The sequence below is a fragment of the Lonchura striata genome, chromosome 6, assembly GCF_050655825.1.
Source record: "Lonchura striata isolate lonStrDom1 chromosome 6, ASM5065582v1, whole genome shotgun sequence".
NCBI classification, from domain to species: Eukaryota; Metazoa; Chordata; class Aves; order Passeriformes; family Estrildidae; genus Lonchura; species Lonchura striata.
Genome location: NC_140708.1, coordinates 34,147,836 through 34,162,827, shown reverse-complemented (window position 1 = coordinate 34,162,827; position 14,992 = coordinate 34,147,836). Strand labels below are relative to the sequence as shown.

General features: G+C 41.0%; 1 protein-coding gene across 2 annotated transcripts in view; it reads left to right on the top strand.

Moving 5' to 3' along the window:
• Positions 1-365: 365 nt before the first annotated feature.
• Positions 366-14,992, top strand: part of GFRA1 (GDNF family receptor alpha 1) — a 130,774-nt gene continuing 116,147 nt past the window's right edge. The window contains exons 1-3 of one of the 2 annotated variants that reach the window (XM_021537273.4): positions 366-743; positions 1,802-2,086; positions 3,247-3,330. In XM_021537273.4, coding sequence (XP_021392948.2) covers positions 641-743; positions 1,802-2,086; positions 3,247-3,330 — 472 coding nt within the window. In that variant the 5' untranslated portion in view covers positions 366-640. Of the gene's footprint in view, positions 744-1,783; positions 2,087-3,246; positions 3,331-14,992 lie in introns of both variants that reach the window. The other variant, XM_021537272.4, reaches the window with a different exon arrangement.

Genomic DNA, 14,992 nt, shown 5'->3' with positions numbered 1-14,992 from the left:
GCCCCGCTCTGCCCGGCGGAACCGGAGCGGCCGCGCCTCCCGCCCGTCCCGGTTTTCCCCGGCAAACTTTGGCTGGCGGCAGCGCGGCCGCCCCCGCTCCGCCCCGGCGGCGAGCGCTCCGCGCAGCCTGCGCGGCCCCGCGCACCGCCCCGGCCCCGCGCCTCAATAAAGTTGCGGTCGGGGGGTGGAAGAGGCGAATTGCCCCGGGCGGGGGTCGGGAAGCCGCGGCTCGGGGCTGTCACGAGGCCGGCAGCGGCTGCTGTGTGCGCCCCCCTCCCGCCCCCTGCGCTCTCGGTCCCTCCCTGGGAACGGGCGCTGCCCACCCAAGGAGGCGACCGGCGCTGCTGCCCCGCTGCCGCTCGCTCACTCACACACATCACACTGACACACACACATCTGCCCGTGCGTGCGCCTCTCGCTCCCGCACTGGAGTCAGTGCTTGTGCCTGCAGGTTGCTCAGACCTCAAATCTAAGGGAAAAGCTCAGCGTTTGCGTCGCTGCTCCTGCCGCCTGTGGTGGTAGCGGTGAAGAAGAGAGGGGGTTGTGGGTTTTTTTTTTTGCTTGGTGGCTTTATTTCCCCTTTGAATTCAATGGATCTGAACTTGGAGCCTTTAGACCTCGGCGGTATTGGAATATCTACATGCTGATCATCTTTGTTGTGACACATCAGGTCGTTTGGGGAAACCATCCGAAGGACAGCAAGATGTTTCTCGTGCTCTTGTACTTCGCTTTGCCCTTAGTGGGTAAGTTGCTGATGCCTAATTTCGGTGTGCACATCGCTTCATAAAGCAAAGCATAGGGTTTATGGGACCGGGAGCCTGATGCTTGTCAGTCTATTGTTTAAGCAGAACAGTGAAGTTTCCAGTAGTTTTTATGGCTCTGCCTCACATCAGTTAGCCCGGTCTAAAAGCTCTGTAGGTTACAGACTTCGGTACTTGCCTGTTTAGCCTCTTGTTAAATTGGGTTCTCGCAAGTTACAGGGAAACTTTTCATTTAAATAAAATCAGGCTGCCTGAAAAGGGTGGGGGATGACAAGACCAGCTGAAGGATTACATCTTCACCTGAACCTGGCAGCATGCCCGACTGGTAGTGGTTTGCAGCCCAAACTGGTTTCCTTTCCTTTCCTTTGCGTTTCCATCCGCATGTGTCTGAGGGAGCATGACGGGGGCACGATGGAGAGGAGGGAGTTAATGCAATTTGCTTTGTTCTCCTGTAAAAGCATCATACGTGGAGAGAAGGGGGGGGGGGCAGTAACAAATTCTACCTTTATGCATATAGAATAAGCAAAAATGTGTACAGCCTTTAAAAAGTGACTGACGCAAATATCGATCAGTGAGGATACTTATCTCTCTGAGCGGGTTGTTCCTGGATGTAAGTGAAATTACAGCAAAGCTCATGTGAAAAGTGAGGATGAATATTTAACCCCTTAGTTAAATTTTGGAATGGAAAGCTGACTTGTTTCACCAAAGTGGATGATGGAGTAACAAATGCTTGTTTTATCAGGCACATTAATCCCTCCGGGTTTTCTTCCCTTTTTCTATTTCCTCATAAATCAGCCACTAGGGTTAAAAAATACAGTTTCCTTGGACTCCCCCGAAAGTGGATCTAAGCCCATGGAAACCCTGTGTGCTTTTTCCTAAGGCGTAGCATGAAGGCAGGAGGTTTGCCAGGTGCTGTCCCTGGGGCTGGCTGCATGTGCAGCGTGCGGAGGCGCCCCTGGAGCTGGGGGCAGACGCGCCCTGCTCCCTCCAAGAGCGCGCCTTGCTTCTGTCTCTCTCCATAGATGTACTTTTGTCTGCAGAAGTGAGCGGGCTGCCTGGAGGGGACCGCCTGGACTGCGTGAAAGCCAGCGATCAGTGCCTGAAGGAGCAGAGCTGTAGTACTAAATTCAGGACACTGAGGCAGTGTGTAGCCGGCAAAGAGAGCAACTTCAGCCGGGCCACGGGCCTGGAGGCGAAGGACGAATGCAGAAGCGCCATGGAAGCTCTCAAGCAGAAATCCCTGTACAACTGCCGCTGCAAGAGGGGCATGAAGAAGGAGAAGAACTGCCTGCGCATTTACTGGAGCATGTACCAGAGCTTGCAGGGTACGTGGCGAAGCGCAGACCCCCCGGCTGGGTTTGGGGAGCGGGGCTGGCCCCGAGCTCCTCCGGGCTCGGAGCATCCGCCGGGCTCCGCTGCCGGCTGCGGAATCCACAGCCAGCCTGCCCTCCAGGGAGCCCACTGACCTTCCTAAACACAGCCAAAAGACAGGGGCGAGAGCATGTCCAAGAGCCACAAAAACAGGCATCTGGAGACATTTTCCTGATAATATTAAAACTCCTTGATTAGGACTCGCCTAACAACACGGGAACTAGTTTCTTAGCCTTTTTGCTGAAAGTTAAATATGAGGAGAAGATCGTTTTAAGTAAAAGTTTAGTTTTTCCTTTCCTGTATTTCCTAGCAGTATTCCCTGGGCATACTGAGCAAAAAAAAAAAAACCTAAAGTTTATGGTTCCTACAGCATGTAGATGTGCCACTTAGAAGAGATATGACAGTGATTGACTCAGGACTGCTCCATTATTCATATTCATAAAGCAAATTTCTCTTAGTCTACTGAGAACAGTCAGGTCCTTATATGAGAGACATAATTTTTAGTCCTCTTTTGCTTTGGCCCTGGAGTTGAAGGTGTAATCTCTCCAGTGTGCTCCCCATTTAACTTTTATTTTTAAGTTGCTTCTGCAAAAAGGGAAACAATGCCTTCCTGTTCATTTATTCATATGTTTTAATGAGTCCATATATATTTTTTTGCTAAAGGTAATAACAGACGTTTTCTACATCCTAAAAAGTTTATCTGCCAGCAGCATCTTGTTGGGAATGTTTCATACCAAAGATGCTCGTTTTTGGCTGTTAGCTGAGCTTCTCTATAAAAGAGCTCTGCTGTTACAGTGAATGAAGAGGAACAGCCTTGCTACAGATTCTCTCCTGCTGGCATGAGATGGGACAGTCCCTGTGATGTCACAGGCTGTCTCTGCAAGTTATGACCTTCCCCAAGGAGGAGGGAGTTCAGAAGAGATCTAGTGACAGGGATAAACAATTAGCTTCTTTCAGGTGTATTTATAGGTAATTCATTGAGAAAGAGTAGCCATATAAACTTTTTAAAGGGATTAAAGGGGAGTACATTTCACTGTTATGGAGTAAAAGTAAACAAAAAACCTTATCCTGAATTCGTGTGTAAGAAAAAATTCCAAATATTTTTTGTCCTTAGGAAATGACTTGCTTGAAGACTCCCCTTATGAGCCAGTCAACAGCAGACTATCAGACATATTCAGGCTAGCACCAATGGTATCAGGTAAGCAGACTTAAAATTCTTTAACTGACACATGATTTTGTAATTGAATTATGGAACTTTCAAGCAGTACTCATAAATAAAAAGAAATGGTAATGGCTTCCTGGATTTAGGAAGCTCATGATATAGTTGCACAAAAGAAAAGGCTAATTGGTTTTGAAGTGAAAGAATACTTGGCAGGATGGCAATTTGTATTCTTTTTGAGTCATTCTTGACAATAAATGCTAAATTTTCCTGTAGGTGGCAATCTGATTCCCCGCGTTCCCAATTTACAAATCAGTTCCTTTTCGGGTATTTGGTCAGTGCAAGTTACCTCTTATTGACATTACAGGAGATCAGAAGATACATCTTTCAAATGTTTTCATAAGGGAATGCTTTATCCTACAGTTTTGTAAAAACAGAAAATTCGGAATTAAAGCTTGTCCTCTTTTCTGGAATTGCTGCCTTTTTAAAGATTTTATTCACAAGTTCCTCCTTTTTCTGTTTTTTCTTGTTGCTGTGTGGCTGCCTTTCAGAACTTTTTTTGTGGTATTTTGCATGTATTGTATGGGTATTAAGCAATGATGTTGGTTCTTTATCAGCCTAAGCTGTACTCGTGTGGGGTCACAACAAATCAAATGTGCACAGCTCAGTGTGTAAGTTGGACAGTGCTGAACTGACAGGCTATGGATAAGCATTAGGAGATGCCTCTTTAAAAGAAAGGGGGAAAAAATGACCAGAGAGAGTGGCTTGACCAATTTACAGATGTACTTACACTTTTTAGAACTCAAAGTCCCATTAAAAGCCAGGGGTACTTAGGTTGTTAAGTATTTAATGGTACAGATTTTCAAAGGCTATAGACACATAAAATGTAGATAACTGCCCATTGGGATTTTCAAAAAGGACTAAGTGATTTAAATAGGCGTTAGATGCCCAGGCAGTTTTGAAAATTTTAAGTGCTTAATGCAGCTTTAGGTATCTTAATGCCTTTGAAAATCGTCCCTTTAGTCACTTTTCAATATGTGACTCAGGTCTTTATCCTGTACATTTTTTGAAAGCATTGATAAATCAGCAAAGATAAATCTCTGAAGTTATTGCTTAAAACTCTGACTTAATAGAAAACCAAGACAAAATCAGTGCGGAGGAGTTCCAGGTTGTTTTCTTAAAGTTTATGATCAGCCTGCCTGGGGCCAAATTCTAACATACCTCAGCAGTTTTGTGATCTCCAAAGGAATACCCTATCTGCATTCTGCCTTTCTGTTTTTTTTTTTTTTTTTTTTTTTTTTTTAGGTTCCCCATTTACTTGCAGAATAATTACCTTAAAAATGTGATTTTCATGCACCTTTTCAGAGCAACAATGAAGTAAGATATAGTTGCCAACAGATGATGTCCATTCTACCACAGTTAGGACTCATCCCATGTTTTCAGTTCTCCCCAAATTGCTGCTCCCTTGGTGAGAAATTTCAAGTTTACAAGGATGGGAGGCCTAGAATTCATAATGAGCAACAAACAAAAGTTGTCATCTAGAGGAAAAACACCAGTATTTGAAAGTATTGTCAGCTGAAAGAAAAAGATTAGCAAAAACATTTTTCTTATTGTCATGGTTACTATTGCATGTTATATTCTTTAAAGCTCCTCAGCCTTAACGTTTTTTTTGCAGAGCTCTGCAAATACAGCAGGATTTGGTAAAATTTGATTAAAACAAACAAAAAACAATCCCTGTACAAGTAATGTTAGCAGGGGTTTCATAACCGGTGTTCTGCTAACGTGGACATTGTGTTTATAGATGTTGCTTCAGTGTTCACTCCCATTAAAGTTAGTTATGTGTAATTAAAAGTGGGAATTAACTCTTTCATATCACAAAGCCCATTCTATGGTCCTGTATTACTTGGACTTATATCAAGTGTAATGTCTTTGCCACCTTCTGTATGTATTTGTGTGGTAGTGTAGAAAATCACAATAGTTTTATTTTGTACTATGTAAATCATTGGCTGAGATGTCTGTTTTGTGTCAGGTAAGTCTTTGTAGTGTACTCAAACCTGACCAAATGAAGGACAATTTTTAAAACCAGTTAAAGTTGATGTAATTCTATTCTGATAGATATTCAAAATTGCTTCCCCTATGGAGACAAGATGACACATTCGCTTTAATTCAAGCATCAATATGTTGATTTAGAAGAAAAACCAGGAATGTATGGCCAAACCTGTTCCTAAGTTTGAGTCTACCCAGTTGAAAGACTGGGCTGTCTTGTTTTCTGTTTTGGGCATATCTAGGTTTGAAATTTTTTTATAACTGCTATCTCAGATGTGGTGCTGCTGCCTCAAGAGTGTGAATTTCTTCTTGTAAAGCAGCTCTTCAATTTGCTGAAGACTTTCGTGTTAGTTTTGGAGGGTAACAGATTTGGGTTAGTTATTATGATGTAAAGATTTTGCTTAAACAGGCATTTTTGCTTGAACCTTTACAACTTTTGAGAGGTGAAAACATTTTAAGGCCATTGACTTCTGTCACAACTACAGTAAATGCAAAATCTGTTGATTATATTTCAGAATTGAGTTTCACACTACATTAAGAAGAGATGCTTGAATTAGTAACTTCTTAAAGCTGTCTGTGGCTTTTTACTACCTGGAGAACAGTTTGCCTCTTAAATTTGTATTGTAGTTGACATTGAGCTCTGCAACTGGAAGATATGTTATTATTTTGGTATTAGCTGATACAGTATAGTGGTCATCTCGGGCACCTTGTAAGAAAATATCTCGCATAAAAATGTAGCTGCACATACCTGTAGAAATATTTAACAAAGTAATGTTTCTGAAATGTCTCATTCATCTCAACAGAAAAGGGACAGCCATTCCATCTGAATAAAATGCCTCAAGCCATGTGAAGTGGTGTAAAATGAATACTCAGTGTTAAAAAGAGTTGGCTATTTAGATCAATACATTTAGGGTGACAAAATCCTCTCCTCCCTTGGATTCACTTCTAAGTTGCCTGGCTGTTCATAGGCTTATTATCCCATTGTTCAGCTTTGTGAATCTTCTTTCTTTTACATCCATTATGTTCAGAAATAATCTTAAAAGAACAGGCTACATAAATCAGAACATTTGTTAAAACACAGTGTTTTCTGTTTATCTGTGAAGAATTGGTTGGTTACCTGCTGCTAGTTAGGCCTTGTTTCTAGTTGCTGAAGCACAGGACTGGTAGAAATTCATTATTTTGCCATTATTCTTAGTGTAGTAAACTGTTTTTGCAAAGTTCCTTTTGTATCATTAGCAAATCAGCGAAAGAAAATTGCTCATCTGATTTTGTGTCAAAGGGAATGTTCTGATTCTGCTGTTCTCATGAGAGGCTGCCTGATCTAAAATCTCTGGGAATCTTTTGTTGTAGAAGGTATAGGGAAGCTTATATTTAGGAAAGGGTGTATTTTATATTATAGTAAACTTCTAAATTAAAGCCAAGAATTCAGTAGAGAGCACAGCATGTCAGGCTTCTTGCTGGAGTGTGTCATTCCATGTTAGAACTCAGCATGTGAAGTTACCAGGTTTGCTTTGCCCACTGAACAAGCTGTGAGTGCAAACAGAAACAGATATGGTCAGTAAGGTGGCTTTTTATTGCGTGTGAAAAGTTGAGACTAAAATGTCAGCAGTGCTGGAATCCCAGGAGTGAGTGTGTGGCTCTTACACTCTTTTCTTTCTGTGGGATGCATGAGGATGGTCTGGGTCTCCCTCTAGGATCTCTCCCTTGCTCAGAAGGAGAGTAGGTTGATCAATAGTTTGCCTAACTTCCTTTGAGTTTTTCAGTCTTTTAGGCGTTTTGTATAATTCATTCACAAATCACTAAGTTGATTGTGGGGAAATAATGAATCCAGTGTGCAAAACACCTTCTTCAGGATGGGGCATACTTTTATAAGGGAATAATTCCCTGTCCCCAGTGTAAAACCTGCTCTGAGTATTGATGGCACCTGTTTGCCCCCTCCCCATTATATTTTTCTTCTCAAGGATGGGGTAGAGACATCACTGACCATGAACTGCTGGTGTTTCCTTGGAAGAGTTGCCATCAGCAAAGGTGGGGGAGGAAGGTTGGGGTTTTCCAATCTGAATTCCCATGATGCAGAGAAAGAGCTTCCTTGTCTACGTGCTTCTCCTTGTACCTTCTCCTCCTGCTATTCTGTTGAATTAGAACAAGCTGTGTCATAGTGAATTAATATCCCCAAAACTTTCATTACCCCCGAAATTCTTTTATTCAAGAATGGAGGGTTTCCCTATTCATTTTTGTAATTCTTGACCTGATGTAAGAGATGTGTTCTGGGTAACAAGTCCATGACACATTAATTATTCTTTACTTCTTTTTTTTTTTTCCTACCTGGTAAAAGAGTTTTCATTTGTAGAATCCGTGTATGGCCTTTTTTAGATTGTTTATCAAAAAGATAAGTTAGAATCTCTCTCCTGGCCAAGAGATACACTGCTTTTTCTTTTTGGGGTTTGTGCCATGTGAGTTAGTGGCTTCTGCCATGAATTAATACTGTGTGACATCTCCAATTCCTGTTGCCTGAGGCCTCTAATCCTGTTTCTGTTCCTAAATCTGCATGTATTTCAAATGCCACATATTTTTCTAATCTAACACTATGTCTTTATGAAACTTCTGTAAGTTTATATGAGATGCCACTTTTCTACAAAGGCAGTTTTAAAATTTTTAATTTAAAAAATATGAAAAATGTTTATTTCTGTTGATGCTCTGCAATGATTTATTAAGTCTTACCCCCTTTATCACTGCTTCTTAGTTAAAAAGTTGAGATACTCATGTTAGTTATCTTGTGTATACACCCGAGTTCATAAACAATAAACCAGATCTTATTAGGCTAATAGGAATCTTGCAATCTGATTCTGTTTCCTGTTGGATTTTTTTTTTTTTTTGGCTTAGTTCTGGTTTTCTGTGAGGTCGAGCCCTTTGGTAACAGAAAAGTAAAAACTTCTTATATTTAGTCTAAATTAGATTGCCACACACACAATTGTATTTTTCTTTTATGAGATAATACATTAAAATAATAGCCCTTGAACCAATATTTAATACTGGTTTTACACAAATCCAGTTTAAATCTGTTTTTCCCCAGTGAGAATTTGTGTCCTGTTACAAGACAAACAGACAAGCCAGGCACCTATTTTAGCTGCATTTAACAAAATAAAAATAGCTTGACAAAAATAAAACTAAGTATGTACAATGTTTGTATTCTTTGACATTTCTGAGTGCAGAATTTCTTTGCAGAGGCAACTAGGCTGGGTTCCAGGCAGATAACAAGTTATCGAGAGTGCAGAGATACCAGTTCCTGATTTCCACTTCTGAATTTTTATAATCAGATTGGACTTCACACAAAAGAAAATCACTTTGGTGACTGTTGGCTTGCAGGAGCTCTTTGCATATCCTGTTTTCTGCATTTCTTGAAGCTAGATCTGATTATGAGAGGGGAATTAAGTACCTTGCTGAAGTAACTGATTGACTGGCCTATAAAGGCAGTGCCTACGCAATTTACCTTCAGCAGGCCTTGAAAATAGGAATATGTAAATACTCTGCTTAGTCCATGTTGCTTTCCTTGGTAAGATTATTGGAACCTTTTTGCTAATTTCTTTGAAGAGCTGTAAAACAGAAGATAAGGTCTTTGTTCCTCAAGTATTTAAAATGCACAGCTTTGAGCAAGGGTATTGTTCCTGCTTGTCCTGTTAGTCTAGACAGGCTTTGTCAGCCTGTTTCGACATGGGACATGAGATGAAATCCATTCTGTGGAAGGAGGAAGTACCTGACTGAACATGAAGCATTTATGTATGAATATTCAGCCTCTTCTTTAATGTCAGGAGTAGTAAGAGAGAATACTTAGAAGTCTTGAAGGAAGCTCAATGTTGGGGCGGTGTTTTCCTGAAGCCTCAAAGGGAAGTGTTGGGATATAGCTGGTTGCACAGACCTGACCATTTGGTAGTAAAGTACCTACCTTAATGCCAAATATAATGTATGCAGTGAACCACATCTTTTCTAGAGTAACATCCTTGGAGAATGGAACTGCCAGCCCTTAATCTGTGTCTTTGCAGGAAAGCCTCAATTATGGTGTGGTGGGTCAGATATTAAATGAACATATATGTATGTCACCGCAGGCCCCCAGCTGGGTAATAATTAGCATTGATTGACTCCATGATTGCAGAAGGCTGATTAATTGTTTTATTATATCATCCTATACTATATCATAATATACTTCTTAAGAAACTCAGTAACCCTTCCAGCCCATCTGATACAGCTTTGACCCACTTTGGTCTATTATTCAAACACCATCCAGTGTCCAATTAAGAAATCACGCTTTGGTAAACAAATCTCCATGACTCATTCCACATGTGCACAACAGCAGGTGCAAGATGTGGACATAAGAATTGTTTCTCATTCTTTGCTCTGCTCTTCTCACAGCCTTCCCCAGGAAAATGCCTGGGAAAGTTGTGCCTGCTCTCTGTGGCTAGAGAGCTGCTGCCACATGTGTGTATACATTTTTGGGCAGCAAACTGTGTATTCTTGCTTCCCCTTACAGGACAGCTTTATGGCTTGCTTTAGTGGCACCTGAGTTTCTCTGAAAGAGGAGCTGCCAGTGGTGCTGGTGGGATTACAATATCAGGTGACTGAGGAGGGAAGCAGAATGAGGTTCTCTGTTGAGAGAGGCAGCGCCACTCCAGGAGTGCAGGAGCAGGCGTGGGCTGCTGGGCACCTCAGACAAGCAGAGCTGGCTGGGCTCCCTGTTCTCTCAGCTGTCTGCACACTGCTGTGTCCCAGGGGTGAGTGCTGGGACACACTGAGCCTGCTGATGGAGCAGCTGGAGGTGTGACATGTGAGAGTGAGCAGGAGCTGCTTGGTTCATGTGGTGACCACACTGCTGTCACTAGTGCAGAGATAGAGGTGGTGTGTGAGGGTGCAAGAGAGGACTGCCCTGAGTCCTTGCAGGGCTTCCAAAATGCCTTGTGTGGAAGCAGTTTTCCCTGGTGAAACCAAAAGAACAGCATCCTGCAGCTTTCTGTCTATTGATGGCACAGCAAGGTGCAGTTTATGGCAGGTTCTGCACACTGGCTCTTTACATTTGAAGATATTTTAAAACTTTTTTTGTTTTTTTAATAACCCTATTTGTATTGGACTCTCAGGGATATCTTTGACAGTCTTTGAGAAGCCAGTGCTTTCTGTCAGGAGTTGGCAGTATGTTAAAAATGCTAAGATTAAAATGCTTGTAAGAGTAAAATGTGTGTGATGAAATAACAACTTCTGGATTGCAAGGCAGATACTTATTTATGATAAGTATATAACATTTCTTATTTTAAGATGCACATTATATTGTTTTAACCTTATAAAGGAATGTGTTTACAACTTTGATTTTTAGAAATGTGACTGGTTTTGTTAATGAAATGTAATTCTGTAATTTATGTTATTTTCGGTAGTATTTTTATATTCTTGCATTTTCCATGGATGAAACTAATGCAGCAATAATGCTGTCAGTATAGTTACAGCATTACCACAATTAAGTTATTTTTGGAACAGTTCTTTAGTTACTACAATACTTTGACAATTTTTCCAAGTGTCAGGCTATTGTCCTGTACAATCTGCACTCAGCTTGAAATTTAACATAAGAGAGGCATGACACAAAGTGTAATGGCATAGAGATAGCTCTTGCTGCATAGAAATTTGCAGAAATGATAGGCTCTAAAGAGACTTGAAGGTATCAAACAATTTGAGTAGAAACCCATAAATAAAGATGAATCTCTGTATTCAGTGGTTATATGATTTTATCACTTTCTGATGTCCATAAAATGCATCTTCCCATTAGCATTTTGTCATGCAGCTGATGAGGTTCAGAAGCGTTAAAAACTTTCATGTTCTTCCTTTTAAATTCTGCACCCTAAATTCAGCACTAAAGCTCAGCTCAGTAAAGCCAGAAATAGCTGTTTGCTGTTCCTCCAGCACAAGGATTCTTCTGCTCCCCAGTCCCACAGCCTCCATCCCCTGCAGGTGTGATTTGGGTTTAGGCCTGGCAGTCAGGCTCATGTTAAGCACTGCTGTCCCCTGGGCTGAGAACCCCAGCTCATTCCTGCCTTCATGTACCTTTTCCATGTCCTGCCTTCCCTTCTTGGACTGTTGACTTTCTCTTTGTGCAACTCCCCTGGAGCCCCAGCAGCTGGAGGGGATTTGGTGTGGGTTTCTTTCCCTGTTCCTGCAGCCTGGAATGCCTCTGCTTTCCACTTTGCTGCTCCTCTGAAATCTGGCTGCACTTTTTCCCATTCCTTTTGTGACACGGCTGTCACAAAACAAGGATGTTCCTCTGTCCCTTCCCTGGTCCTCAGCTCTGTCCCACATCTCTGCTCTGCAGGGCAGCAGGTGCTGCTGCTGCCTGGGTGTCACACCTGAGCTGAAGGACTCTTGGGATGGCTCAGAGCCAGAGGCACGCCTGCCTTGTCAGGCCTGCTCAGGTCTAAAACTGGTTTTTCATAAAATCTGTAGGAGCTTCATATTCATTCCTCTGTCAGATTTGTCAAGTATGTCCTATGGGTTAAGAAATCACTGGGAGCTGCAAGGTGTAGAGAAGATAGAGACTGATATTTAATTTACTTAGATTTCCTTGAAAAATTATGATTAAAAAAAAAGTAATACAGCTCCTGTCATATCCCTAAGCATTAGACTGTGACATACCTCATCTTATTCTGGTCTCATAAAACATCTAGTGTGGCATGCAAGTGATATAAATAAACATGCAGTGGACTTGAAACATACAGGCAATTAAGTACAGTTGATGGCTGGCAGTTGTGTGAGATAATTGAGCATCTCAGGATTCTCTGAATGGGAAATAACTCATCGTTTAGGTTAGTTGGCATGCAGATTATTTATTCAGATTTAGAAATGAAACAGGAAAGAAAGGAGCCATCCAAACGCTGTTATATATGAACACATGTATTGCTTTTGACTATTTGGATGTTACCACATTGTGTTTACAAATGACACTGCACTTTGTAGACTCATCTTCTTTTCCAGATGGAATATTTTTAGGATTAATGATTAAGTTTTGCTGATGTTTGTTGTCACAAGGCCATAAACAAAGTTAAGTAAGACAACGCTAGCATTTGGTAGTATTTCCAAAGAATTCTTGCCTCTTGCAAATAGAGTGGAATGTATTTTCCACGGCAGTGGCTTTGCATTAATGAATACTTAAGCACAAGATTAAAATTTCTGTATAAAAAAATAGGTTAGGATTATATAATAACACAAGTCTGGGATATTAATAACAGTAAAGATGATTTTATTGAGCAGATTAGGTGCAATTAAATCTCAACTACAGAATATTTAAATACAATACCAAATCAAAACTCAGTCCTTACTTGCTTTCCTTCACACCTACAGGATCAGCACCTGACAGCAAAGTAAATTATAATTTTTATTGTTGTTCATTTTCTATTGCCACGGGAATGTACATCATGTTATCCATTAGGCCCCAGACAGACATGTCTTTTCTCCACATACACAGTTATGAAACAAGACATGATTGAAGACAGCGAGGTGTCGGCTGTATTTGAAATTCTATTAGAAATTGATGAATTTGCTTGTCAGATTTCTTTAAAGGATTGCATGGGTAAGAACTGCCTATAGTGTTCTCGTAAAAAAAAGTCATGAAAATTACAGCTTTAAAATCAACCCATATAGACTGAGAAATGGTGTCAGTTCTTTCTCTTGTAATCTATTACTTAATTTTAGTCTCCTCAACAGTGAAATAGAGACACAAACTTGCAGTGGTTGATAACACTCATGAACTGATGAAGTAAACTGGTTTGATCCTCTGAGAGGTCAAACTGTGTGTGTTTCTAAGCAAACATTCCCCAAGGCTGGTGATGTGTGAGATGTCTCTTCCCCTTGCCAAGCATCCCACCTTTGCAACGGAAAATTAAAGAAGACTTGCCAAGAAATGTGGTGTGTTAGTGTATAAATCTTGTCTATAAATTGCTGTGAGAATTGTTGAACACAGGGTTTGGTGATGTGTTTGGGTGGTTTTTTTTTTATGTTTGCAGATTTTAAAAATACCTAGACAGCTCTTTTTGAGTTGGGTAGAAAGTAAATTTTTTAACTTTAGCTGTGTTAATGTTTAGAGAGAAAGGCATACAATGTTTTCAAATTTGGTAAATAGAGAACTATTTGAATCTGACTTGGGGCTGCATTTAATTTTTTAATACATTTCTGCTGAATAGCTGGAAATACGTTATCTGCATGCCCTTGACCTTTCTCTGAGAGCTGTGGGAAGATTCAAAAGAATAAATGAGAATAAATTTAGTATTTTCCTGTTTGAAGAAAAACGTACCACATGCCTTGGCTCTCTGCAGACTGGGCTTGTCAGTGCCACATGGCCAGTCTGGCAGAGCAGAGCAGGGAGCCCTGGGAAAGGAAAGTAGTTTATTTTCATTCCCTGCTCAGTCCTTCTCCTCCTTGCAGGAGGTGCCAGTTACAGAAGTGATTTCTGTAGCTCAGTTGTCTGTCCCTGAACGCTGCCCTTTCTCCCCAGCTTGTTGTGTGTAGTTCCCCATGCAGCTGTGGAAGTCCTCAGTCATTTCCCTCCTGGGCTGTGCTTGAAGTGGTGGCAGAGGTGAGCTTGTCAATATATTAAAGCCATCTTTAATGGCACAACTGCAAACGGTGAATAACTGTGATGCCGGAGCTTTATGTTTTTATTTATTTACTAAAAATGTGTTGGCATTTGGGTATCCCAGATGTCACAGGGATATTTCTGAAAGCAGTGGCTTGTTGTGACACCACTGCAGGCAGGTACTCTGCACTGCTCTTACCTGCTTTAAATCCCTTACTTAGCAGGGCAGGGAATGGAAATTAGCATTTGTGGAACTGTCATTTTTAGGGCTTGGGTCCTGCATTGATGGGCAATAACTACACGGTCTGATAGTAGCTTTCATTTATGCTAATTGCAACTAAGTTTATAAACTCCTCAGATTATTGAAAAGAGGTTTATCTACTTCCCGTTGCGTTAAATCAGGGATTTAAATGTTGCAAACTTTTGGTCCTGCCTTAAAGAGAAAAATGTCACCATAAGAATCTTTTCAATATCAACACTTTGTCAGGCTAAGAAGACAGGAAAGCTTATTCTATTTTGCCTTTCAAAGTTATGTTTGTAGCATTGCAACTGTATATACTGATGTTAATAATTATTTTTAGTCAACTCAGTGTTGTAAATATGTATTTAGTCCTATACAGACATAATAAAATTAAAATCATGCTTAAAAGGTAATCAGTAAGTGACTGTAGCTTGGACACTAACAGGAGGCAGGAGTAATTGATCTCAAATGGCAGTGTTTTCTCTAGAACTGTTTCTAGTAAGATATTCAGAAAAAAAAAATTACTGATTTCTGTAATGCGGGCCGTATGCAATATCTAGTGTAGACTGTGAGGAGAAATGTAATTTACAAGTTGCAGAATGAATTACTCTGTTGTGAAAAGAGTAATACAGAGCCAACAGTTAGCAACCCTTGAGCAGTGATGCCTGCTAATTGAAGGGCTGCATTGTAAGAGTCAATATTCAGGCTTGTAGTATGCTCAAAGTGTCTAGTTCCTGTCTTTAGCCAGCCTGAGAAATACAAGAAGGGATTCTGGACCTGGGCTGTGGTCAGAAGAGCTGCTGCCCACTGCAGCT